Source organism: Mytilus edulis, chromosome 3, assembly GCF_963676685.1.
Source record: "Mytilus edulis chromosome 3, xbMytEdul2.2, whole genome shotgun sequence".
In the NCBI taxonomy this organism is placed as follows: domain Eukaryota; kingdom Metazoa; phylum Mollusca; class Bivalvia; order Mytilida; family Mytilidae; genus Mytilus; species Mytilus edulis.
This window is the reverse complement of record NC_092346.1, coordinates 75403193-75429863: the sequence shown is the minus strand read 5'-3', so window position 1 is coordinate 75429863 and position 26671 is coordinate 75403193. Positions and strand designations below refer to the sequence as shown.

At 31.5% G+C, this 26671-nt stretch overlaps 1 protein-coding gene across 1 annotated transcript; it reads right to left on the bottom strand.

Moving 5' to 3' along the window:
* Positions 1–7025: 7025 nt before the first annotated feature.
* On the bottom strand, positions 7026–24984 carry LOC139514947 (uncharacterized). The gene is made up of 8 exons (XM_071304531.1): positions 24890–24984; positions 24521–24623; positions 15618–15691; positions 15080–15121; positions 13603–13644; positions 11961–12069; positions 8107–8147; positions 7026–7560 (listed from the first exon to the last, which is right to left on the bottom strand). The coding sequence occupies exons 6-8, from the start codon at positions 12062–12064 to the stop codon at positions 7160–7162; spliced, it is 546 nt and encodes a 181-aa protein (XP_071160632.1). The 5' UTR covers positions 12065–12069; positions 13603–13644; positions 15080–15121; positions 15618–15691; positions 24521–24623; positions 24890–24984; the 3' UTR covers positions 7026–7159.
* Between the last annotated feature and the right edge of the window lie 1687 nt (positions 24985–26671).

Here is a 26671-nt window from a genome sequence, read left to right as displayed (position 1 = left end):
TTCATCTGTGTGTTCATATAACAAAGCATGAAAATAAACTAGCTGAGGAAAAACAAATACTTACGTTTTTTTCTTACAAAACCCTGCGCCTATAGAAAGTGCTGAAATATTTGTTGTTTCTGTAATAAGTACAAGCAACAGCTGCAGTAACATTTTGTTATGCGAAACAAGAACAATTAAATAAACTCGTCACAGATAAGCTTGAGACTGTCGTCAAGTATAACTTTTAAAAAATAACTTTTTATTTTGATCTATTTATTACGGAAACATTTCTTGATTGTGTGCTCTTATTTTCAAAGTTAACATTTCCCGGTATTTGACCTTAAATACCCAATAATTTCAATTTTCTGTATATCGCCTACTTAAATTGACTAATATACAATTATGTATATATGCTAGTACCTGCGTTCAAGGCATAGTAGATGATTGATGTTGAATATTTTTAGTTATTTTTAATAGTTTTTAAAGGGGAGTATTGCCTTCTATTTTTTCTTTTTCTTATTTTGTCTCCGGTATGTTATGTATTATACAGTGTTATTATTTATTTCATTACATGGCTCTTGAATTTGAAATTCACATTTCGATCATATTTTTTGAGATGCTAGTAGTTCAACTATGTACATATTTACCCGGAAGACGTTTTCAAGGAACAACAGTTGGTTTGGGTGAGGCGAAAAATAATGCTGCCAAATTACCATTCTATTTGTATGTTAAAGAGATTGTGTTTTTTTTATTTTTTGCTATGCGGTGTTTTTATTCATTTAAGTATAAGATCACGAATTTCACCTTCCAAACAAAGAAAATATCAGGTCAAAATGTGTTTTCGTTTGATTAAAACTGAGAAAGACAAACAAAATGAATAAATAGAATAAATAGAACAGTTACACTGCATATGAATGCTTCATATTACATGTCGACTTAAAATTAACACAAGCAAAAGATACAACTTGAACTAGAAGCTCTACTGTTGCCACAAAGGGGAATGTAGCAGTCATGTGGCTTATTTCGTATTAATAAGATGTTAAACTGAGTCATTAATGAAACTAATGCATGACCATATGTTGATTCTTTCTGAACATTTTGAAAATATCCTTTGGTTATATGTTTGGTTCTAACGCAAACTGACATGATATCACTTTATTTGTATGTGACAGTAATATTCAACACAATAAAAAGAGGGGGATATATTGTTAATAGGATTCAGCTGCCAATTATTTCCGTGAAATTGCGTGAGAACTGAAATATTTTTTACAATTTAGTTTTAGTTTCTCGTCACAAGTTTTCCGGTTGTTTCAACATGTCGCAAACGAATAATAACCATTTGTCCATTTCAATTTGCACTTTTTTGCATCCGTCCAGTTATCATAATGTATAGCACTGTGTTAGAAACAATTGTTGCACACTACAAAACAAGCTCCTTTAATCTTGAGCTCACTCCCATATTCCTTCAGTTACTTTTTTCCTTAGGGTTTTCGGCATTTTAGAAAGAGTATTTTGTTACATGTATTTGATAGTTTTGAAATTCAAAATCATTTTTAACATACCCTTTACAGGTTTCTATTTTCAGATCAGAGTTGGGGTAATTGTAATTGTAATCGTTAATCAGCTGTAATTACAATTTTTCAAGTAATCAGTGTAATCATTAATCAGCCAAAAATCTGATTACATGTAATTTAATTTAATCAATTACTTTTAAAAAAAACCTGTAATTATGATTACTTTTTGATTACATTCTGATTACAATGGAAAAAAAATCTAAAATTGTGTTTTTGGTCATTAAATGAACCTCTTTGTTATTCATATTTGATAAATTTTTAACATACTAAAATGGTTTGGTTACTTTAAGCATGTCTACCTCAGTAAAAAATAAACTGTTACAGTATTGAAAAGTCATCATTAGCCTAAGCAGAGACATATAATACAATTATATACCTTTTATCTTGGTAAAAGATATTGTACATGCATGTATATTCATCGTTTTATAATGATCTTCATATTAATATTTGATAATAACTGTTATATATTCAAGTAATACTTTTCTTTAACCCTGAATTATAATCTTTTGTTAATTTTTGTGATTTTGTCAACTTTGAATTGACAGGAAGGAGACTAATTAAGGTTTGTTTTTATTGCAATTACCAATTGAGTATAGCTGTAGGAAAATATATATGATAAAAGATAAATCAGACATGAAAATTTATCTAATTAGCACAAACTAAATTAAAAGTTGGACAAATATGTTGTTTAGAATTTTAAAAAATTGGACTGGACATGTAAAATGCAATGATTTTTAGTACTTGCATATTGTTTACAATTTGGTTAAACATTTCTATTAAAACATAGTTTTAACCAGTAACTTTATTTCATCCATATTTAAACTTCCATAAACTGCAACTTGGAATACATATAAATTATGAATAATAATTTTAAAGAGGAGGCATGCTGTCAAAAATAGTACTATAATTAATACTAATAATCTATGTTTTTGTTTTTCTTTCAATGCTACATGTTTGTAGTGTTTAATGACTATCGTTTTGTATTTAATATGCCACTGTCTGTTTGTTTGTTTTTGTTGTATATTTTAGTAACAATCCTATTGTTTGGATTTTATACTAATACAATTCTTATTCTTATTCTTATTATAAATTATGAAAGAGGTCAGAAGACAAACAAAAAACTCTTATGATAGATCTTTATTAAATTTATATAATTCAAAATAATTATATAAATATTCAAAATAATTCAGAGATCATTGGTGATAAAGTGTAATGTATATATATGTTACAGTAAATAGGTGAAATTAGGAATTACTTGTAATTACTAAAATTTAGGAATTACATGTAATTCCCGATGCACTTAGTAAATACATGTAATTCCTGAATCTGCCCAGTTATTACCAGTAATTACTAATTTTTTAATGAATTTTTACAGCTATTTACTAACTGTTAAAACAATGTTGTAATATGGTCAGCGGAGATAAAAGATCAGTGAATATTATCAAAAAGTGATCATCCTAAAATATTACATACTTTTTTGCTATATTAAGCATGTTAATGGAGCTTGCGGGTATAAAACCATATTTCTTTTTTAAATATAGGATTTCGCTATTTTGTTATATAAATAAACTTTATCCTAGTACACTTTATAGAATTTTTTTTGTTAAAGTACTTTTTTCTGTTGAACTAATAGGAGAAATAGAGGTAATATCGAAAAACAAAAAGATTTCCAATTTTGTAAATTTCTAAATTTTATAATTGATAAGTTTCAGTACAGCTTATTTGACAAATATTATAAAAGATATATGTCACTGAGGAGTTGACAAACATATTTCAATTTTAATGCCAAAAAATAAACATTTTTGAACCAAAAGGAGGTAAATACGATATTTGTTTGATGTGTTTAAGATTTTGATTGTCCAATTTGATTAGGACTTGTGCTTTGTCCTTAGTTTTCGATGCTGTGTCTCTTTACTAGACCAGACCAATTTGTATTGGACTATGGCCAATGTCAGGCGATCGTGGGAATGACTAATTTTGAGAGCTTTGTTTTGGTGGAGACTTTGTAGCAGCATCCTGTTACAAATATAACTTGTATTAAGTTGGGTTTTTTTTAAGTAGGAAAAACGCAATCTACACATTTATAATCTATTTGAAAAATTACAATCTACCGTTGCAAACTTCACAGGTGCTATCCAGCACTTTGATTATAATTCTGTTGATGAAGAATGTCAGCTTCAGCGTAAAGATCTGACAAGAGAAGTCGGAGGAATTTAATCATTTCATATATAAGGTTGGTCTGATTGATATGCAAAGAATGCCTTAAATACAGAATTTAATTTTTCATTATGAAAAATCAAGATCTTTCAATCAAATTTGGCATAATAGAATGTCTATCATCAAAAAGAACTGGCGAAGTTGACTTTAAACTTCTTGCAAATGTATTTCTCATATTTGGATTATATCATTGTCTTGCAATGTGCAAATGATTTTTTATCGAGTTTCAAAAATTATAAAACAACCATTTTCCAGTCTCAATTCATAAACAAAACTATAGAACATAAAGTCTTTGATTCCTTTAACTTTAAGTAATCCCTACAATCCCTAACCCGTTACTTTCTTACTTGGTTTCTTGAATTAGTCTCAAATTTAATACAAAATATCAAGTTAGTAAATAGCTGTAAACATGACCAAAAAAATCAGTAAATACCTGTAATCACTGAAACAATCAGTAAATACATGTAATTCCTAAATTGATTAGTAATTACAGGTATTTACTGAATTGTTTAGTAATTACGTGTAATTCCTAATTTCACCTATTTACTGTAACATATATATATATGTAGTTAAATTTGGTGTTTATTTAAATAGATGAAGTTAAATTTGAAGTTATCATTTTATAATTGAACCAAATAAAATACTTTCTCAAAAATGCTATAGTTATATTGAACGTTTATTCATTCACATCATTCAAAATGTTTTGTTTTTAAATTCATTGTAATCAGAAGTAATCATGATTACTTTGCCAATGTAATCATTAATTTAATCAGATACTTTCAGAAATGATGTAATCATTAATTTAATTTAATCGTACACATGACAAAGTAATTGTAATTTAATCAATTACATTGAAAGTAATCGGACCCATCTCTGTTTCAGATTCACATTAGAAATGATGATGTTACACATATCTATGGAATTGGTTTTGCAACATTAGGTCTCAATCCGTTCATGGTTCTCTGAAGAAAAGATCAAAATGTGGATGGTATAGACGTACAGACCAGGTATTACGTTACATTATCGTTATTTTATCAGACTTTCTTTTGATCTTACTGACTGATAATTGCCTTTTTAAGCATAATATAGTGAAACGAACATTTAAAGTACTGAAGTACTGAAAATCGGATGATCACAAGTTCTTGTGGATGGTCAAAAGCATTTGTCTCAGAAAAAAACAGAAAACAATCACATCTCTATACCTGAAAGTTAGGTTATTGTGCAGAGATATATTTTTTTCTGAGACAAGTTCGTGTGTGGATGATGAATAAATGACAGAAAGTTCAACCTCACCGTAATAACTATCATATTGTAGTGATACAAATAACTATACACTGGTTTGTTGTTATATATTACATTGATAAATTAAGGTAGCACAATACATAGATTTTTCATCCCCAATCAGACATCTTTAAACTGATATAATTCCACTCATATTTCTTTAGATTTTATAAATGAGTTATCAAAAGAAAAAAGGAATAAACTTTCAAATTGTGATAATTTCATTATGACATAATTATTACATAATTATTTGTTATGTAATTAGTTGCCATATTGTGAATCCATACTTGAATGCATTTAGCTTCTTTGTTATTTATTGCTGCCCAAAATATTCTATAGATTCTTGCACAAAACAGTTTTACCTCCAAAACTGTGTCTATACTGGACCAAACTGCAGTTTTCAAAGGAAAAAGAAAACAAATATTTGTATAATGTACAACTTTGGGTGTTAAAATATAAATTGGCCATACAATTAGGTGTATTTCATATAAGAAGTAAGTGATATGATAAGAGCCCCTGAAGTTAAAGAAAAAAAACAAAAGTATGTATGCCTTTCAAAATAAGGAAATCCACAAATCATTGATCCGCATGCTGCTCTAAAATAAGTTTCTTGTAGCATTGTTATGCCCTCACCACAGCAGAGGGGTATTCATTTTGCCCGTGTCCGTCCCTATGTCTCTGAGTTGGTTTCCAGTCTCTAATTTTGATTGCGTCAACCAAATGCAATGGATCTTAGGTGTGTAACAGTATTCTTTTAGTTTTTACGCGTTTGGAAATTTATATTTATTCTTCTAAACATTTTATACTTCTAAAAGCATCAAAACGATATTATATGAAAGATATACACCAAACATAATTCCCATACTCACTGTTTTCATTATCGTAAAAGAATCATTCATTATTAATTTTTGCTTCGCATAACGATGCAGAGCTATTAGTTTTAGTCAAAATACACATAATTTTGAATTAATTACTTATCACATGATATGATACATTCTGATTGGTTGCATAATGATGCGGCTGAGATAAAAAAAAAAAACAAAAAAAAAAAAACAGTAATTGGTTTAAAATAGATAAAGAATTACAGACCTCAACACAATAACTATATAAAGAAGTTTTAATAGCTATGACAATTTGAAAATCTGAACTCTATAGGGGGAGGGGGTAAGTTCTGCGTTAGAGGGTTAAGTTTTCAATTACTTTTAATTAAAAAAAAGGGCTATGGACTGGATACGGTTACATGAAAATGAAACAATAATAAAAATATTCTTCTCTGATATTTGATGCGTTTCCCTCTGTTTTAGTTTGTAACCCAGATTTGTTTTTTCTCAATCGATTTATGAGTTTCGAACAGCGGTATACTACTGTTTCCTATTTTGGATCTGAAATCATATAGAAACCTCACACGTCCTTCCAAGAAAAAATGTACGAAAATATAAACATCGCAACAAGGATTTTTATATACAAATCTTTGATCGCAAGTGTAAAAAAAAAAATTTTCAGCTGAAACATGACAGACTTTGAAAACTACGTTAACTTAAAAAAACATAGTACACAATGGAATTGTACAGAATGAAATACAGATGTGCATATTAGTGCATCACTCGTTTGTGTTGGTTGCTTTGTTTCACTTGGACAAAAATATACTCCCCAAAAACCAACATATTGGAATTGTAAACTGTAATATTGCAAATAAAATTTGAAAAATTGTATGCAATTTTGTAAAATTCAAATAATGTTGTCATGTTTCATTTAATACATATTACTAGTCCCAGAGTACATTGAAGTGAATTGATGTAACAATAAAGAAATGTAACCGTAGACACAATAACTTTTTTAAATTGGTAATAAATCGATTTTTACCGAACATTGCATTTCGGCAATAATTCTCCAATGTAACAAAGATTTTTTTTTAGTATTGTTACATTTTCATTTAACCGTAGCCGCTGCTAAAAAAAGCAATTCAAAACATCAAGATTATGTTTTAATACTAAACACATGCACATATTTTTCTTTCTTTACATATCACAATGGAGAGCCATTTGATTGTATACCTAATGTAATTTAATAATGAAATTCAGATTATTCAGCTTTCATTTGGTCTTTCAGACCTGATCTGTATTTTCAGATGTCTTTTCGCCATTATTTACAATCCTATCAAATGGTTCGGAGTACTTTGTCGGCATATCATATATGTAGTTGTTGATGCGAGATATCCCATTTGGTCTGTCTGCCTGTTCTGTGTTTTCACAATCATTTACAATCCTATCAATTGGTTCGGAGTACTTTGTCGGTGTATTATATATGTAGTTGTTGATGCGAGACATCCCATTTGTATCTTTAAAGGACATATGGTTATATTGGTTGTCCAGCTCACACTGTGATAACTTTCTCCCGTAAGTTGTCATTGGTCTGACCATCTTCGACTCTCTGATTTCAGAGTAAGTACTTTCGTCATCTTCGTTTGCATGCCTTGTTTTGTTCCTCTCGTTAACTGACGACACTTCTAAAATTGATCAATATACCGAAATGTAAACATCATTTACGAATCTGAATGTTAGTTTTTGTTTGGAAATTTGTTAAATATATAAAAAAAAGAAAAAGAAAAAAGAACCTTTAAGTTCATTTGCTTACACTATACCACAGTGGCAATGGACTACTACAGTTTTTGAAATTCACCAGAAGTGGATGAATATCATTTAAAGGTAAAACAAATCTTTTTTTAAGCAAGAAACTGCATTGTTCTGCTTTTAAGAAATAAAATCACTGAAAATTTAACCCCAAAAAAGGCAGCATTTCCGTGTAAGAATCTATGTTGTTTCTTCCAAATTCCACTTCGAACCGGTAGTTAATATATCCATTTCTTTTATCAAGAATACTACTGTAACTTTAGATGAAACAATTAAATGTGAAAATGTCTATTAAGAAATACTTTTCACTTTACTGATAGCTTGTGTACTTCTGTTTATAAATATTATAAGAACTGGTCTACATTTAATAAACAATACAATGCATAAACCTATAATATATATATATATATGTCTGTACTCACGCGGATTTTTTACTTGTCTACATATCTTTTCTTTTTCCTTCCTAAAACAAATGTCAGTAACTACATTCATAAATGTTCTGCTCTTAAATTACATCCATCCTCATATAAAATGAAACATATTTTGTGCATTTTTACAATGCTTTATTTAAAACTCAGATTTGAGTTAACTAATTGGTTCAAGTCTTTCTCTGACTTTAATAAATCATAAAGAAGGTCAACCAATTTGGAAACTTGATGTTTTTAAATTCACAAAGACACTGAATGATCGATGTAAGCAGGCAGACAGTAAGTCTTCATTGTTATATTCACAACAATCTTCGTGTATATTAATTAAATGTTGATTGGACAAATGAATACTTGTGAACTATGAAAAAAAATATTGCAAGTTATGCAACTTTTCTTATGTATTGCATTGTATAACTAATATACAAAAATAAATAATTTTGTTGTATTTACTGTCTTCTGATTGGTTAAAAGTATTAGTTTTATTTTCAATGTTGTCAATTTTTATGGCATAACGCCCACTCTGACGTTGTGTATTCATATGCCAGCATGTGTGTACGTATGTTGTTATTGTTAATATAAATAATATAAAAAAGTTCTTTGAGCCTTTTTCTATCGAAATTTATTTAAATGAATGGCTTTAATTTATTTTGAATTTATAGACCCATAAAATTAATTTTGGACTCTTCACATTTTACATAATAATCTTTGCGGATTATTCAATAAATTCGAAATAAATAACAGCCATTCATTAAGTGCAACAATTACAATTATATAACAGACCTTAAATAAATAATTCAAAAACAGGAAGAACTTTTATTAATCGGTGCCTTAAACACAATTCAGCTATTGATTTATTTGACAATCTTACAAGATTCAAAACCTAAACTACATTAAGATGACAGGCAGGTATATCCATACGTCTGTCATACACTTTTCCAGGAATTACCCTTAACCCGGAAGTTTACCCTTTATCCAATTACCCTTAACCAGGGAACAAACATATTCTGTGATATTTTTTCAATAAAGCAAAATTTGTTAAATATGTCTTTTAAATAAGATTTACAGTTATTTAATAAGTATTTATTGGTACCCATGTTTAAATAAAATCGAGTCCTTAACCAATCCAAATATTTCAATACTATTCTTAGACACAATTATCTTTTAACAGCATATCTACACAGAGATGTTCGAATACGAACGAGTTCTTAATTAATTCAAACATCTCAATATTATCACTAACAAAATTCTCTATTTTTGTAACAGTATATATAGCTACAGAGAATCAATGTAAGATCTCTTTATCTCTTCAATAAATGCATATTTAGTTTATTTTCATATATTTAAATTTTATTTGTTTCGTTTTGAACCAAACTATGTAGGCAGGTATCTATTTTAATATTCCTTCAATAGTTAAATCATACACGCATGTATAACGTGACGGTACCCAAAATTGCACCTATTTTGACAGTGTTTTCAACTACGTTTTTTTATGATTAAGACAAAAGTTTCCACTTTGTGTTTATTTTGTAGCCGTATCCTTCTTTACCGTATAGATACACCAATTTGATTTTCAATTCATATGGAATAATAGAAAAATTGGTCTGAACTAACCTCCAAACCATCAATGATTCTGTAATGAGGAGTACCCAAATTGCATCCATGCTTAAATTCGCATCGTCAAAAGTCGAGTACAGAGCTTTTGTTTATTTTTTTTTAAATATTTTGAACAATTGGATATTTGTCCATGCTTACTGTTCTTTTTTTAAGAAATGAATACTTGAAACATATTGTATTTTCTAATTTTAAAAAGATGACGTTTTGATGACGTCGCATGGCGTTTCAGTACATTTTGCTTTTTCAGTAAACACTTCAACTGTGTTGATAAATACTGTGAACGTTTTGTGTATATCTAAGTATATTTACCTATTTTGAAAGACATGTATAGTATCAAATCATAAAAATACAAATTGTTTAGTCTCTAGGAGATCTTGTAAGATTTCCGCTGCTATTATTGCTAAATAGGTGCAATTTGGGTACTCGTTGCAATTTGGGTACCGTTACGTTACGCATAGATAATTGTAAGAAATAATTGATTTTATGATGTACTTCCACCTGGTGTTTCGGTTTAGGTTTTATATTACCCAGGCATTATCCTCATCAGGTACCCTAGCCTTACAGGAACATGATAAAAATAAACGAAAATTCTGGGGCACGACACTCGGTGAATCATCTTTCTGTTTGTTTTTAAATTGACTTGCGAATATTGTGATATTGCTTAATCTTCTATAGTCTATTTTAGTTTAGAAGATGTTAAACATTCTTTTAAGTTCTTGTGTTTCTTGTATGTAATAATGGGTGGTTTTTGAAAAAGTTGGTTTGCTGTGCCATCATTCGAAATTAAGTGTCAGTGTTTTCTTAAAGTTCTACCCAGTTGTACTCTAGGATTAAATTTTGTTATGAAACTAAAGGTGGTGATTTCCTTCTATTCCTAGTTATGTACCGTAGTGTTATATCCCTTGTTCTTTTCATTGTTGTCGTTATTATGGGATCAATTTCGTCTGCAACATAACCCCGGTTCTGGAGTTTAAATTTTCTCTGAACAATTGAATTTGTGCTTCTATGTCCTCTACATTATTAGATGACCAAATATATCTTATATTTTCTCCTGTAATAAAACCTTTGGATATAGACGATAACAGAACCGCTTGCTATCACTTTAAGTATATTTATTTCAAAAAATGAAATTTCCAGGATAAGAGTATTTCGTAAGAGTATATTATCGGTCTAAAAGTAATTCCTGGATAAGTGTTTAACATACGTCGCGTGATATGGATGCATCATCAACAATATGAGCATGACGAGAACGTTTCAAGAATAATATTAAATGGAGATATTTGTATATGATCAATATCAAAAGCTTTGAAAAATATGTGCTTAATCAAAAATAAAACGTGGGTGAAAATGTCGCACTGAATGAAAAGAGAAGATAAGACAAGATAAGTTATGCGATTTAGAACAATTCGTATAAACAATGTTTTAAAACCATTTCCCAACTTTGTGCCGTCTAAGTTTTAACATTATGAAGGAAATAACTATAACAACTTATTAAATTCAGACAGAGTTACTATAAACGTCATATTTATGTATTCTAAACACTATCAATTTCCCCCCGTGTTTTAAAGCTATTTATTACAGTGGTTGTAATGAATAACATTAATTTCCCAGTTAATAAAAACCGATAATTTCACATGTAAAATAAACGATGTTATTTCACTCACTGACGTCATACAACAATAGGCAATGTCAAGACGTTGATAACGTCGGATCAAAACAAATTGTTAATGCGTAGGGAAAAACATATAGTTCCTTACATTTTCTACATTTTTTTCATAAAATAAAAGCCATAAGCCAATGTAATAAAAAGTATAGCTAATCGCCGTATTTGAATATAAGAAATAAGACATCTTGTGACCGAACGCCGCTATGAATTAGCGGCGCACTCGTTTAATCCATGCGTCGTTCGGTCACGCATTGTCTTATTTTTAATATTCAAATACGGCGATTAGTTACACTATCGTTATCATCTTTTAAGAAATAGAATGTTGACCTATAAAATTAAATAAGACAAAACATCATGATTGTCCAACAGTTAAAATGAAATATCAATTATAATTACTTGTTTGTCACATTTTAACGATTTTTCACACTGAATATGTATGGAATATTCTTTTGTGCGTTATATAAATTTTTGTGTTGTTATTTTGTTGTAAAGAATTTGTTTTGTTTGTAACTATTATTAGTCATGTTCTGAGATAGCACGCGGCGATGACTTTTATAAAGTTACATACCATATGATAACTAAAACGATGATTACTAAACCAGCTACTAGCACTGCAATAATTATACTGTTGGTTGGGTCTCCACCATCATCACCTTGCAATGTATGAGTCATATCTTCTATAATTGATTTTTATGAAATTTTAAATTAGAAAGTACAATGAAGAATATCATGTGCCTTTAGTTTTTTTTTTATTGAATAACATATTTAAAGCTTTGTATCTGTAATCATTCAATGTTTCATAATTTTTTGTTCGGTTGTTGAGTTTGGAAGACAATAAATGGCGGATATTCACCTGTAGACAATGTTGTGATTGTTGGATGAAAGACTATATGTCAAATATAACAAATAGTCAACCAGTGGCGTATAGAACCTAGTGTTTTGTTTATCTTTATCATTTTGCATGGGTTCAAACAACCAATACCAAAACCGATATCAAAGATTCTTTGATGCAATACATAGAGAATAACACATGACACAATCCGTTTCATATGTCGTATCATCCTGAAATAGCAATATCAGCCCAAGAGCTTTTAGGCCAGAGGGATGACATTGGTCGTGGGTGATACGGCATGTGATACGGATTTTGTCATGTTTTAAACGCTTTATCACATATTTCAACAGTAGAGTATTATATTATATGTACTGTTTTCTGGTCCATAGCACCAGGTTACCTTCAATTCTAATTTTGTCGTGTTTTAAAAGCCTTCAAAGAATTGCTCAATTACTTATCCGAACCACCTGTGTTACCTAATAATTTGCGTGCTATTGTTTTAAAAATATTTTGTTTATTATTGTATTTTTTTGTGTGTTTTGTATTTTTCATAGTTGCATTCAGTGTGCAAAAAATATATAAACTTGACGTTCGTGACGTCACATACCAAACAATGACGTCATTCAATAAATTGTGCACGTCAGAATGACCATTCTGTTCGACCAATTTGAGAAAAAATATTTCTCAGGCTTTCATAAATGAAGACTGACTTTATGTAAACAAAATAAAATAAATAAAGTAGGGGTGTGATAAAGGGTATGCGATAAAGATTGCACATCAAAAGTGATATGGATTAAACTGCAGGCTATTTTTTAAATATTCAAAACTACTTTATTTACTACTAAACATATGATAAAACTATGTACTATGTTACATTTTATTTTCGTTGTTCTATGAATAGACCCAAGCACTTATCAAAATGCTTAAATTTACGGCTTTTAGCCTTCCGGATGAAGATAAATCCAGAAAAGCGCTACGGATGCATGACATCTTTAAGTGTTGTTTTAGAAGATTACCGAATGATACTTTTTGTCTATAAAGGGATGCATATTCAAATAATATGTCATTTATTAAACGTTAAATGATATTATTTTTAAACACCAGCTTTTATCTCATTTTTAATTCATGTCTTACATGCTTGTTTAATTTTCAGGATATTTTAAAAGAAAATACCGCTGGTAAATTGAAATGATGACTGTTATATTTATCCTTATTTACACACTAATTTGTGAAATGTAATGAAATCATTTTAATGCTAAATCTAAATTGGGAGGATGTTGGATCTGTCTAGTAAATCTTTGGAAAATCTAACTTATGAGGTACATATAACATATTTGCACATGTAATTGTAATTAGAAGAAATAAAATCCATTCTTACCTATTGGTACTGTCAATACATCTTTCAAGGTGGTAATTGACTCTAAAAATAATTTAAAAGTGAACACTTTTTATTCTCTCAAAAAGTTATTGGTAAGGAATGTGTCATTATTTATATTTTATGCAGCGTTCATATATAATCTGAAAGAAAACGTTAAACGAAGTAACTAGAGGCTCTCAGGAGCCTGTGTCTCTCACCTCACTCTTCATGTTAGTTTTTTTTAATAATCATATGAAATAAGATAAAAATCATAACAGGTTCTTAAATAATGATTGAGGATAAAGTTGTTTAATTTTGCATTTAATTCTGTGGTTCTCTCAAAGGAGACATTTGTATGTATTTCCGATAGGATCCTGTGTTAAAATAAGTTCCCCGCTGGCGGCCATTTTGGAGGGAGAATCAGCTACAAAGTACTAACACTTGGTCAACATCTCACAAGAAACAGTCGTGCTTCGTTTTGTTTCATTCCATTCAATTGTTCTCTTAAAGAAGACATTTAAAATTGAGAATGGAAATGGGGAATGTGTCAAAGAGACAACAACCCGACCAAATAAAAAAACAACAGCAGAAGGTCACCAACAGGTCTTCAATGTAGCGAGAAATTCCCGCACCCGGAGGCGTCCTTCAGCTGGCCCCTAAACAAATATATACTAGTTCAGTGATAATGAACGCCATACTAATTTCCGAATTGTACACAAGAAACCAAAATTAAAATAATACAAGACTAACAAAGGCCAGAGGCTCCCGACTTGGGACAGGCGTATTTGTATGTATTTCTCATAGGGCCAATGTTAAACTAAGTTCCCCGCTGGCGGCCATCTTGAATTAAGGATCGGCTACAAAGTAACAACCCTTGGTCAACACATCAGTAGCAACATTCAGGCTATGTTTTGTTTCATTCCATTCAGTGGTTTTCCTAAAGAAGACATTTGTATGTATTTCCTATAGGGCCGATGGTAAACTAGTTCCCCCGCTAGCGGTTATTTTGGATGATGGATCAGCTACAAAGTAACATCACTTAGTCAGCACCTCATGCGGAACATTCATGCTATGTTTGGTTTCATGCCATTCGGTGGTTCTTTAAAAGGAGACATTTGTATGTATTTCCAATAGGGTCCTATGTTAAACTAAGTCCCCTGATGGCGGCCATCTTGGATGACTATAAAGTAACAACACTTGGTCAGCATCTCAATGGGAACATTTGTGCCATGTTTGGTCCCATTCCATTTCGTGGATCTCTAGAAGAAATTCAAAATGTAAAAAAGTTAACGACGACGACGGACGCCAAGTCATGAGAAAAGCTCACTTGGCCCTTTGGGCCAGGTGAGCTAAAAATGAAGTGTTTTTCAATGTGGGATAAAATCTAACATCAGAATAAATGAGGACGATATTAGATTTATTGCTTTTATTTTAAGATCATTTGAAAAACTAACTTATGGTGTACATATTACAGGGGTTTATATTAGATCATTCTTACCTGTTGAATCTGTCAATCCATCTTTTAAAATGGAGGATGGATCTGAAAATAATTTAAAGTCAACTCAGTGTTTTTATCAGCAATATATTGGTAAGGAATGTGTCATTATTTACAATTTATCAGCAATTTATTTGTTAGGAATTATACAAGTAAAACGAAATTTGGTTGAAGAATTATTAAACCATTTGTTGCTAACACACTGATTACAAAAATGCTTTTTTGAAACTTATTCCCGTTATAAAGAATAATTTTCAATATTCCAAGTTCACGAATGAAAGATAACAGAGGGAAGGTCAGATTCAAAACAAACTGTCAACGCCATGGCTACAAATAAAAAGACTTACAGACTATAATAGTAAAGAAGACAAAACTTGAGACTGAGCAACATTTTGACTTGCATCGTGTTTCATTTTAAGTATCACTAGTCATCGATTATCACACTTGCAAAACTACATGTTTCAGTGTGTACTTAAACACTTGAACTTTTCAATTGTATTTTTTTAAAATACATTTATGTGTAATTACATATTTATAATACCTTCAGCTGCAATCAGATGTATTCGTGCCTCAATATTGTCCTCAATAATTATGCAACCATGTACTTTGTTACATCTGAAAATGCTTTGCACTTTGTATAATCAATCTAATACAAATTTATCGATCCTTTCGATCATATATGTATCAATTTTTTATGTAAAATATATATCGTTTTTGTTAGTCAATTATTTTTTTTTCTAGGCAAACGAACCGGAAAATACTATGTGAGTTATAAGACCTCGAGCACACTAGGACATTTAGATCGATTTAGGCTAGATCGCTTCACTTTATTTCGATTTAGGAGCCAACGTGAACGTTTTAAGTCAAATCGTTCTTCCATTGGTCTAAACTATAAACCGTAAAAGGGTAGTTTAGTTTGAATCGATCTCAAGTGAACCGATCGTAGGTTTTAACTAGTACGATTGAATCGAAAATAATGTATGCGCATGCATACGGACAAAATATGTATCCTCGTATATATCGGTGGTTCCTTGTTAAACCCATATTTCTCTTTTAAAAGGGCCTTTGTGTACATGCAAGTAAAGAGAACCCCTTCGTAGAAAATTTGCCAAATATGTGTTACCTTTATTTCTGAAGACTGTTTTCTTTTCAAAAACAGTTTCAATATCTAAACTTGCAATTCAAGAGAAACTTAGCAGCCATCAGTAAGGATTTTAGTGTATGTACCAATGCATCGACACATAAAAGAATGATTGGTCATCTGTATTTATAAACAGTGTATACAATTTTACGGGTAATAATAACAGATCGATTGCATTTTTAGTTGTAGTGTGAACGCAGTCTTGCAGATTAGACCGATAGAGATCGTTCTGAATAAATAAATGTAAACACTAAATAGCTTAATTAAGATTACAAATTGCTAGTGTGAACGGGGTCTTATTTTTTAAAAATCCCATCTCAATTTTACAAGCAATTGTTTTTCTCTCCAGTTAACTATGTCAATCTATCATATTCTGATGGTCATGGCGGTCCTGCATATTTTGCATGCATATTTTGCAACATTATCTCCTTTCATAAAGCATCATTCCGTGTGTCCAAAACGGGGGCTTCAAACACAACCCTCAAAACGAAACGATTGTTGCTGAAACATTAGTTTTAGAGACAAATATGACAGAAAGCATGCAACAAAAAAACCTAAATTATAGGCTCCTGGCAGACACAATAAGGATATTGACGTTAAATGTGTTGTTGAGTGCACACACATCTAAACCTTACCTAGTAAGAAATAGAACAAAAAAGCAAACTTTACAAAAACAGTCGGAAGTACACAAAAGAGAAAACAGAAAAAGAAATATAGCCGAATTTACTCTTTTGGATATCTGTTATTGTTGAGGGTTGCCTGTGATTACTTACATCTACTTCATTTGAATTGTGGTGGGTAGTTGTACAGTCGTACCACAAAGTACTAATTTTGATAAAGTACCCGCAATCACTTAAAACCATTTAAATAAAGTATCATATCATAAATAAACCATGTTTTCCCAAATTAAAATATCTATGTATGCCTATGACCAAATTGATTATTTGTTAGTAAACAGGGAAGCAAACGTATTCGGTATTTAAAGTCATGTTATCAGGAAAAAATTAAATAGAATGAAGGAACCACGGTTATGACGGCAAGTAATTTTTTTCGAGACCTTCGACTTTTGTCGAAAAAAGCGAGACATAGCGAGCCTTCATTCCGCGTCGTCCACAAATATTCACTTTGTGGTCAAAGTTTTTGTAATTTTAATAACTTTCTGAAATATCCTGAATTTCTACCAAACTTAGACAGAAGCTTGTTTATGGTCATAAGATAGTATTCAGAATTAAATTAAATAAAAACAAATCATTTTGTTTCCGTATTCTATTTATAAATGAAATAATATTAGTTTTTCTGCCACGGAACGTTACTTTTACTCTGTGGTTAAAGTTTTTAAAATATCAATAACTTTCTTAATCTATCCAGGTTGTTTTCCAAACTTGGATAGAAGCTTGTTTATGATCAAAAGATAGTAATCAGAAGGAAATTTTGTTAAAATTTCGTCCCTGTTTTTCTGTGTTTTACTATAAATGGAGACTTAAGTTTTTAACATACAGTCTGCAATTAAAGTTTAAAAACTATTATTAGATTCATACTATCGAGATGAATATTTTTTATTATTTTTTTTCCTCATTTTTGTTGAGCCTGTGATTAACAGCGAAAGAAGGCGAGATACTGGGTTCCGCGGATCCTTTACGATTTTTTTTCTAAAAGCAAGACTAGCATGCCTTTAAAAAAAAGTAAGTCAAACGGTAAATGTCTTTATTTATACTGAAGCCGTGCAACCATGTGAGGTTTGATATGTGAAAGTGATTACCTTATGACTGAGATAAAACTATCAATGAATTCTTATCTGCGTACAACTGTGTATGGTGAAGTCCTCATTCCACAGATAGGAAATGAGAGTCCATAATACAAATCTCTCAAACCAACATACAACTTAACCATTATTCTTGTTTCGAAATCAAATTCTATATGCAAATCTAATTTTCTTGTTATTAAAGTGATTTGTTTAATGAATAAGTTTCGTATATCTTAAGTGCTTTTCTGAACGAGAATATTTTTTTTTTTGGAACGCTCATAACATAACAACTAGAAAGCTATTGATTTGTAAATACCCAAATACGTGTTGAACTGTATGAAAAAGAATCAAAACTAATATAAGGTTAAATTTAGCTGTTGTGTTGAAACCCTTTGATTTAAAATTATTTCCTCATTTATAAACAGAAAAACGTTTTACTAGACAAAGGTATGAAACTTTTATTCTTTATCTAAAGATGATAATTTGTAGTATAATTTAAAATTATGAGTGTTCTTGCATATATGTGCACAGTACAGTATTACTGTCATGTAATGGTGTCATTTAAGCGGCATATCTAACATTGTCATAAAGTACGAGGTTTGGCTAGCCGAAAATAATTGTTTTTTAATAGCTCCGCACTTTTTGTAAAAGAGGGACGAAAGATACCAAAGGGACAGTCAAACTCACAAACTGACAACGCCATGGCTAAAAATGAAAAAGACAAACAGAAAAACAATAGTACACATGACACAACATAGAAAACTAAAGAATAAACAACACGAACCCCACCAAAAACTAGGGGTGATCTCAGATGCTCCGGAAGGGTAAGCAGATCCTGCTCCACATGCGGCACCCGTCGTGTTGCTTATGTGATTACAAATCCGGTAAATAGTCTAATTCGGTAGGTCAAATTCATGAAAGGGAAGGGGATTGTAGTTACGACGTGAGGAACATATCCGATATCATTTGTGAAATGGTTATTCAATAACGGTCAACCAACTCGTGATGGCGTCCGTAAAATTTACGAAGGGATGATTTCAACTTCACCATTTTGAACTCTTGATTTAATAGCTTCCTTGTGAGCAGTAACCCTCTATTAAGAAAATCATGATAGGAAATGCAAGCACGGGAATATCGTATCAATTGAGAGATATATACCCCGTATGCAGGTGCTGCTGGAATGTTGCTACTTAGAAATGGAAAGTTCACAATTGGAAAGCTGAAATCATCTCTTTTGTCGTAAAGTTTTGTCTTCAACCGACCCTCATTGTCAATTTCTAGATGTAAGTCAAGATATGAAGCTGACTTAACTGTATCTGTAGTATCCTTTATCTCCAATTCGATGAGATAGATGCGTCCCACATAGTCACCAAATTTTGAATTGTTTAGTGAAAGAACGTCATCTATATAGCGGAAAGTAGAGTTAAAGGATATTGCTAACTTCTTATCTTTCTTCCTAAGAAGTTCCTGCATGAATTCAGCCTCATAATAATAAAGAAACAAGTCAGCAAGTAGAGGGGCACAGTTTGTTCCCATTGGGATGCCGACAGTCTGTTGAAAATTACGTCCTCCGAACGTAACAAATATGTTGTCAATCAAGAAATCAAGCATCTTGATAATATCGGTTTCAGAGAATTTTTTGTTTGAATCAGAGTGATTCTTTACAAAGTAGGATTTATCCCTCCCTAAGACAAGATACTTGTATCTACGTTGGCCATTCTTTTTTATGAAGCAAAGTAATATCAACTCTTTTAATTTGTCTTTAAGTTTGGAATGTGGAATACTTGTGTAAAGAGTAGAGAAGTCAAATGTTTTAATACTGTTACAAGATGAAAGAGAGTTAGATTGTATGTACTCTAAAAGATCTTTGGAATTTTTAAGTATCCACATCTGATTCACGCCACCTCTAGAATAGGCAGTTTCACAATAACTTTGAAGCCCGTCTTTGATTGCTGATAAAATGGATGTTAATAATTTAGAAAGAGGTTTTGTGGAGCACTTGGAAGACCCAGCAATATACCGCTGTTTGTAAGGACACTTATGTAGTTTAGGTATCCAATACAGTAATGGAAGATCCAGTTCTTCATCTTTGGTTGAAATACCAAAGGAACAAAGAACAGACCTATGATTATCCAGGATTTCCTCTTTGGTAAGTGTCGTGAGGGTATATGTTGCGTTTCCAAGTGAATTGTCTATACCTAATTCGTTTATCAAGCAATTAATGTAATGACTTTTACAGACAAAAACGATGTTATTTGGGGCTTTGTCTGCGAGGACAACAACATATTTATCATGGAGGTCGGATAGGTGTTTAGCAACATTTGGGTCTATAAAAATTGACGTAGCATGGGCATTGATGGACCCATTCAGTTTCTTAATTCTGATTTGTATTAAGGACCTCACTGCCTTTGTCCATTCGGATAGAGTGTCTACGTCTTCCTTCTCGCGCTTAGCCCATTGCCTGGCATAATCCTCGACTGAATCCATCAAAATTTTAAAGTTGTATTTCCAATTGATGGATTTAGGCTCACGATATTTCGGACCTTTCGATAACACGTTTCGTAGAGAAGTGTTATTAACAATGTTAAGGTCACCGGTAATAACGTGGCCAGCAAGATTATATGTGAATTGGGAACTAGCACAAGTGCAATCAGGAGGTTTAGACTTGAAGTCGTCAATATCGAGATCCTGCAAAACGCGTTTGTAATTGAAAATTTTAGTTGCAATAGGTTTGGTATAGGTATAAGAAATTATTGGTACAGACTGGTCTTTAAAATAAGGAGGTATTTTCGATTGAACTAATTTATGATGAAGGATATTGCCAAGGTTGACGACATCGAGACCTTTGTTGGCAAAGGAAAGATTTAGAAAAGATCTTTTCTCTTTTTCATCTTTTCCAATGCGAACTGGCTTGAAAAGTCTGTGACTTGATATCCGAAATTATAGCTTGAAGTTTGTATTGGTTTGAATGAGGGTTTGTAACAGTGGATTCCAAACATAAATTGAACAGAGAATGAAGTTTTGAAAGTGGTAATGAATAAAGTTTCGTGCGAATGTGATGAATACCTAACGGTTTTTGTATGAATGGCAGCAAGTCATTAATAGAGACATCATGCAGAGAGGGTGATGTATAATGACGATGACCATGACTGTGTCTACGTCGAGGAGTCGAGTTGAAAATATTCATCACATTTACCGAGTTACACGAAGGACTAGATAGAATACCTATACCATCAATTTTGTCATTGCAGCCATACGGTGTTGCAGTTCCCAATTGTCTAATCCAGTAGTCTTCTTTTTGTCTACGGAGAGTCGTTGAAAGATTAGGATTGTTAGAGCTATGGTATATCTTTTCGATAATGCGAACTGTCATAGAAACGATGGAATGATCGGGCTGATTGAAATGCTGGTATAGAATGTCGTTAGCATTGAGGTTAATGTCTGATCTATGACCGCACATCCGTTTGTTTAGCCTTCCTTTCGTTTCACCGACGTATATTATATGATTGCGGGAACAATGGACACAAAATTATGTAAATATATCATATGTTTCAAAAGTTTGATGAACTTATCAATTTCTACTATTCATTCCGGCTACCATTTCTGACAGTTGGCTGACATTAGAATAGACAACTGTAATCATATATTTCTCGTATAGTTACATTTTTTTTATTATTCCTATTTCTTTGCGGTTAAACTAGACAAAGATATCAATAAGCAAAAATTACGAAAGCTTCTGTAAAAGAGGGACAGTCAAACTCATAAATCGAAAATAAACTGACAATTCCTGGCTAAAAATGATAAAGACCAACAAAAGAACACATGACACAACATAGAAAACTAAAGAATAAGCAACACGAACCCCACCAAAACCTAGGGGTGATCCCAGGTGCTTCGGAAGGGTAAGCAGAGCCTTCTCCATGTGTGGCACCAGTCTTGTTGTTTATGTTATAGCAAGTCCGATAAACAGTCCGTAGGTCACATTCATGAAAGGGAAGGGGATTGTAGTTACGACGATGGGAACATATCCAATATCATTTGTGAAACGGTTATTCAATAACGGTCAACCAACTTGTGATGGCTTCCGTAAAATTTACGAAGAGATGATTTCACTTCACCATTTGGAACTTTTGGTTTAATAGATTCCTTGTAAGCAGCAATCCTCTATCAACAAAATCGTGATAAGAAATGCAAGTACGGGCATTTCGTATCAATTTGGAGATATATACCCCGTATGCAGGTGCTGCTGGAATTTTGCTATTTAGAAATGAAAAATTCCCAATTGGAAAGCTGACATCATCTCTTCTGTCGTAAAGTTTTGTTTTCAACCGATCCTCATTATCAATTTCTTAATGTAAGTCAAGATATGAGGCCGACTAAACTGTATTTTTTTTAATCATGTATCTCTAGTTTTATGGGATAGATGCGTTCAACATAGTCACAAAATTTTGAATTATTTAGTGAAAGAACGTCATCTTTATAGCGGAAAGTAGAGTAAGGATATTGATAACTTCTTCTCTTTCTTTCTTAGAAGTTCCTGTATGAAGTCAGCCTCATAATAATAAAGAAACAAGTCATCAAGAAGAGAGGCACAATTGGTTCCCATTGGAATGTCGACAGTCTGTTGAAAAACACGTCCTCCGAACGTAACAAATATTGTGTCAATAAAAAAAAATCAAGCTCTTGATAATGTCAGTTAAAGCACCTCTGGTATGTGAATTTGCAAGGATTTTTGGTCTGCCATAAAAGTAGTTATAACAATTACCATGCATATGCCAATGAATTTTAGCAACTCTAATTTTTGGTTGTATTTTAGTAAAAGGCACTCTTCCTCAATTCAACAGCAAAGGTTCTACGGCTTTGAACTTCTTGGCGATTGGTTATAATGTTAGATAACAGTGATTTATACCATTGTTTGTCAATATTGGTAAAATTTCATCATGAAAATGGCTCATTCGAATATTGATATGTTTACTACGAGTTATTTGCTCTTTTTTTTGTAAATTCTTCTCTGCATCAGCTCTCTCCATTTTTTTTCACATTGTTCTTATCTTATGCACGCATGCATATTTCTTCCCATTTCAGAATGTCTAAAAGGCTTTCAATTTCCCCACAACGGGTACTTTTTTTCCTGCCTAATGCTTTAATTAAATGTTTTACAAAATTACGAAGTTGTCACTAATGTGTCTGATTGAGGCTGTACAAAAATGTAGCGATGTACGGCTGAAACTTTAAATCCAAGGAATATGAAAGGAACACAGCCAAGTGTTCTTTATGTTTGAAATCATGTATTACTCGTGGACGAATTAATTGCTGTAAAGAAAACTGTGTAAGCCTCTCTAAAAGAAAGCTCAAAGATACCAGAGGGACATGCAAACTCATAGATAAAAAATAAACGGACAGCGGCATGGCTAAAAATGAAAAAGAAAACAGAAAAACAATAATACACAAGACAAAACATAGAAACCTAAAGACTGAAAACCACAAACCCCACCAAAACCTGTGGTTGATCTGAGGTGCTTGCGGAAACGTACCCACCGTGTTGCTCATGGTTTTACAAACCCGATCATAAGTCTTATTCGGTAGGTCACATTCGTGGAACGGTAACGGATTTTAGTTACGATATTATAAAAATATCCGATATCATCTGTGAAACGGATATCCCGTAACGGTCAACCGATTTGTGATGGCGTCCGTAAAGTTTACGAAAGGCCGATTTCAACTTCACCATTTGGAACTCTTGGTTTAGTTACTACCTTGCGAGTAGCAATCCTCTATCAAGAAAATCATGTTAGGGAATACAAGCGAAGTTATATCGTATCCATTTGGAGATATAAACTTCGTCTGCAGGCGCTGCTGGATTGTTGCTTTATATAAAAATGCTTACTTCTTATCTTTCTCACTAAGAATATTTTGTATTAAGTCAGCCTAATAAGAATGAAGGAACAAGTCGACAAGAAGAGTGGTATAGTTGGTTCCCATAAGATTGAGTCTTCATTTCCAAGTTACAGTATACATTTCTTGTCCTTCAACTAAATTGTCCATATTAGGATGATCTTTCGAATAGATTGATGTGAGTTTGACGGTTCAAGTCCTGACCATACATTAAGTAAGTATTTATGTTTATGGACATTTCGCAACTTCCAATTAATCAAACATAATCATATAAATGTTGTTTTACTACTGTTCCATGACAGATAACTAGTATTCAGACATCTCTAAAGACAAATGTAAACTTATCCTAATGTTCAATTCAAGTTTCTCACAGACAGCTTCCGAATTAATACAGAACTTCACTGAACAAATATAAAATTATTCTGTATTGTATCTAAATGAAAGAGTATCACGTGAATATAATATTTTTTTTGTAACATGTAATTATAAAATGTCCTCATTGAATCTGAGGAGTGGTAAAAGAAATAGTTGTTACCTAAGTCTAAAGTTTGAAAAAAAGTTTCTAATGAATTTGAAACAACTATTTTATCTTTCCTGTTCAAAAGTTGATTTTGTTGAAATGAAACCGTTTTTATCCATTGTATACATCCTCCTTTCTACTTACGTTTCGTTTTGCTTACAACTGCATCTGCCTTTACAGCGTAAGCCAAAGAAGTTTTCATCACAGACATCTTGACAATTATTACCACGTTTTCCTTCAGGACATTCTGTTAAAAGGACAGGGAGGACATGCATTTATTTTTAACATTGCACTGATAACAAATTTAAAAGAGATTGACTTTCCCTTTCTTACATATTAATATACATAACTTTAATAATATTCAAAGATTAGATGCATATGTAAGAAAAACAAGTTATCAAAATGGTGAATAAATGTCAAAACGAAACAAAGTTATTGAATGTGAACTTTCACTATGCATCGAAATAAATTTAATTCATATGTAATTCATCATGGAAAGCTAAATTTACTAACCATCACATGTTTGGTTGATCTGATTAAACTTGTATCCTTGACAACATTCTATAAACCATATGTTGTTATTGCTGAAAAAGATAAAACATCATATTAATGTTTAGGAACAAACAAAGGGGACATTTAACAAACGACAAAGTAAACATCTTTAGTAGCAGAGAAGCTTTATTATATATGAAATGCACAAAATGACAAATACGTTCTTGCTTTCTTTTTAAGAACACACTAAAAATTAGATATGAACAAGTTTTTTCTGTGTGTTCATATTACAAAGCATGCAAAGAAAACTGAGGAAAAACAAATACTTACTGCTTTTTCTTACAAACCCCTGTGGCGCCTAAAGAAAGTGCTGAAATATTTGTTGTTTCTATGATAAGTACAAGCAACAGCGGTAACATTTTGTTATGCAAAACAAGAACAATAAACTCATCATAGATAAGCACGAGACTATCGTCCAATATAACTTTTCAAAAATAACTTTTTATTTTGATCTATATATTACGGAAACAATAATTAATAAGTGGTGTGCTCTTAATTTTAGAGTTAATACTTCCCGGTATTTGACCTTAAGTAACCAATAAATTCAATATTATGTATAGTGGTTATTAAATGAACAAGAATGTAATTATATATATATGTTTGACTCAGATCGACGTCCGGCCTCTAATCGACGTCTTTTCCTGGACTCAACGTCTGTCATCAAATGGACGTCCAAATCTGGGTACCGTTTCACAAAGCCTTCGTAAGTCTTTGTGTCGACGTAAGTCCATCGTAAATAAATCGGAGGTTTTACAGTCGTTTCACAAAGCCGTCTTCGGTTAAGATGATCGTAAATAATGCGTAAATTATATCCAAAAATTGTCTTGGTCTGACCATTTTCATTATATGATGTTCATTTACCTTTTTGTGATGTGAACTTGTGATTATATGATGTGCAAACACCTTCATATGACGTGCAAATATGCTTAAATATTATGTGCAAGTATCTTTAAATTATGTCCAAATATACTCATTTGATGTGCATACATACTTATATGATGTGAAAATATACTGATATGATGTGCAAACATCCTTATATGGTCTGAGACCACAATTGTCGTACTTTCGTTGCTCACGAATATAGTACCTAGTGTTGACAGTGGGTTACTTGCCATTAATTTTTATACCCCTTCCAAATTTATTTCTCCATGTTTAATGCCTTAACTTGCAAGTAGGGGGTGAAATTACACTGTTAAAACATTTGGGTCCAGAATTTTAAAGGAAAATAGTGATTTGGTCCAGCTGAAAAAGGTTCAAAATTAGCACTTCGGAAGCTGTCAAAAGATTTCAAAAATAAAATTGTCCATATTTGAGTGAGAGCCAATGTAGGTTTCTATAACTTTGATATAATTTGTCCCAAGTGTAGTATAACACACTGTAAACATTTCTTTGAGAAAGCGCAGATGGGATTTTTTTTATTTTCATTTACAAATTTTATTTATTACACAATTAGCTATTACTTTATAATATGGCACAAAAATCAAAAACGATTTGGTTTGGCCACAGATGACTTTTAAAATGTTCATGTCATTGAAAAAGCTCCAAATTATCTCCCTTTGGTGCAAAAATGTATTTTTTTGACGTTTAAATTGAAATATCTTGTTTAACTCATCGGTGACCTATATTTTTTATTATTGTTTTCAAACAAGCTGTACATAAACTAAATAATTGTAAAATTTTAGCGATTTCTGTAATTTAGGTATTTTTATTTCGATATTACCAATATTTCTCCTATTAGTTCAA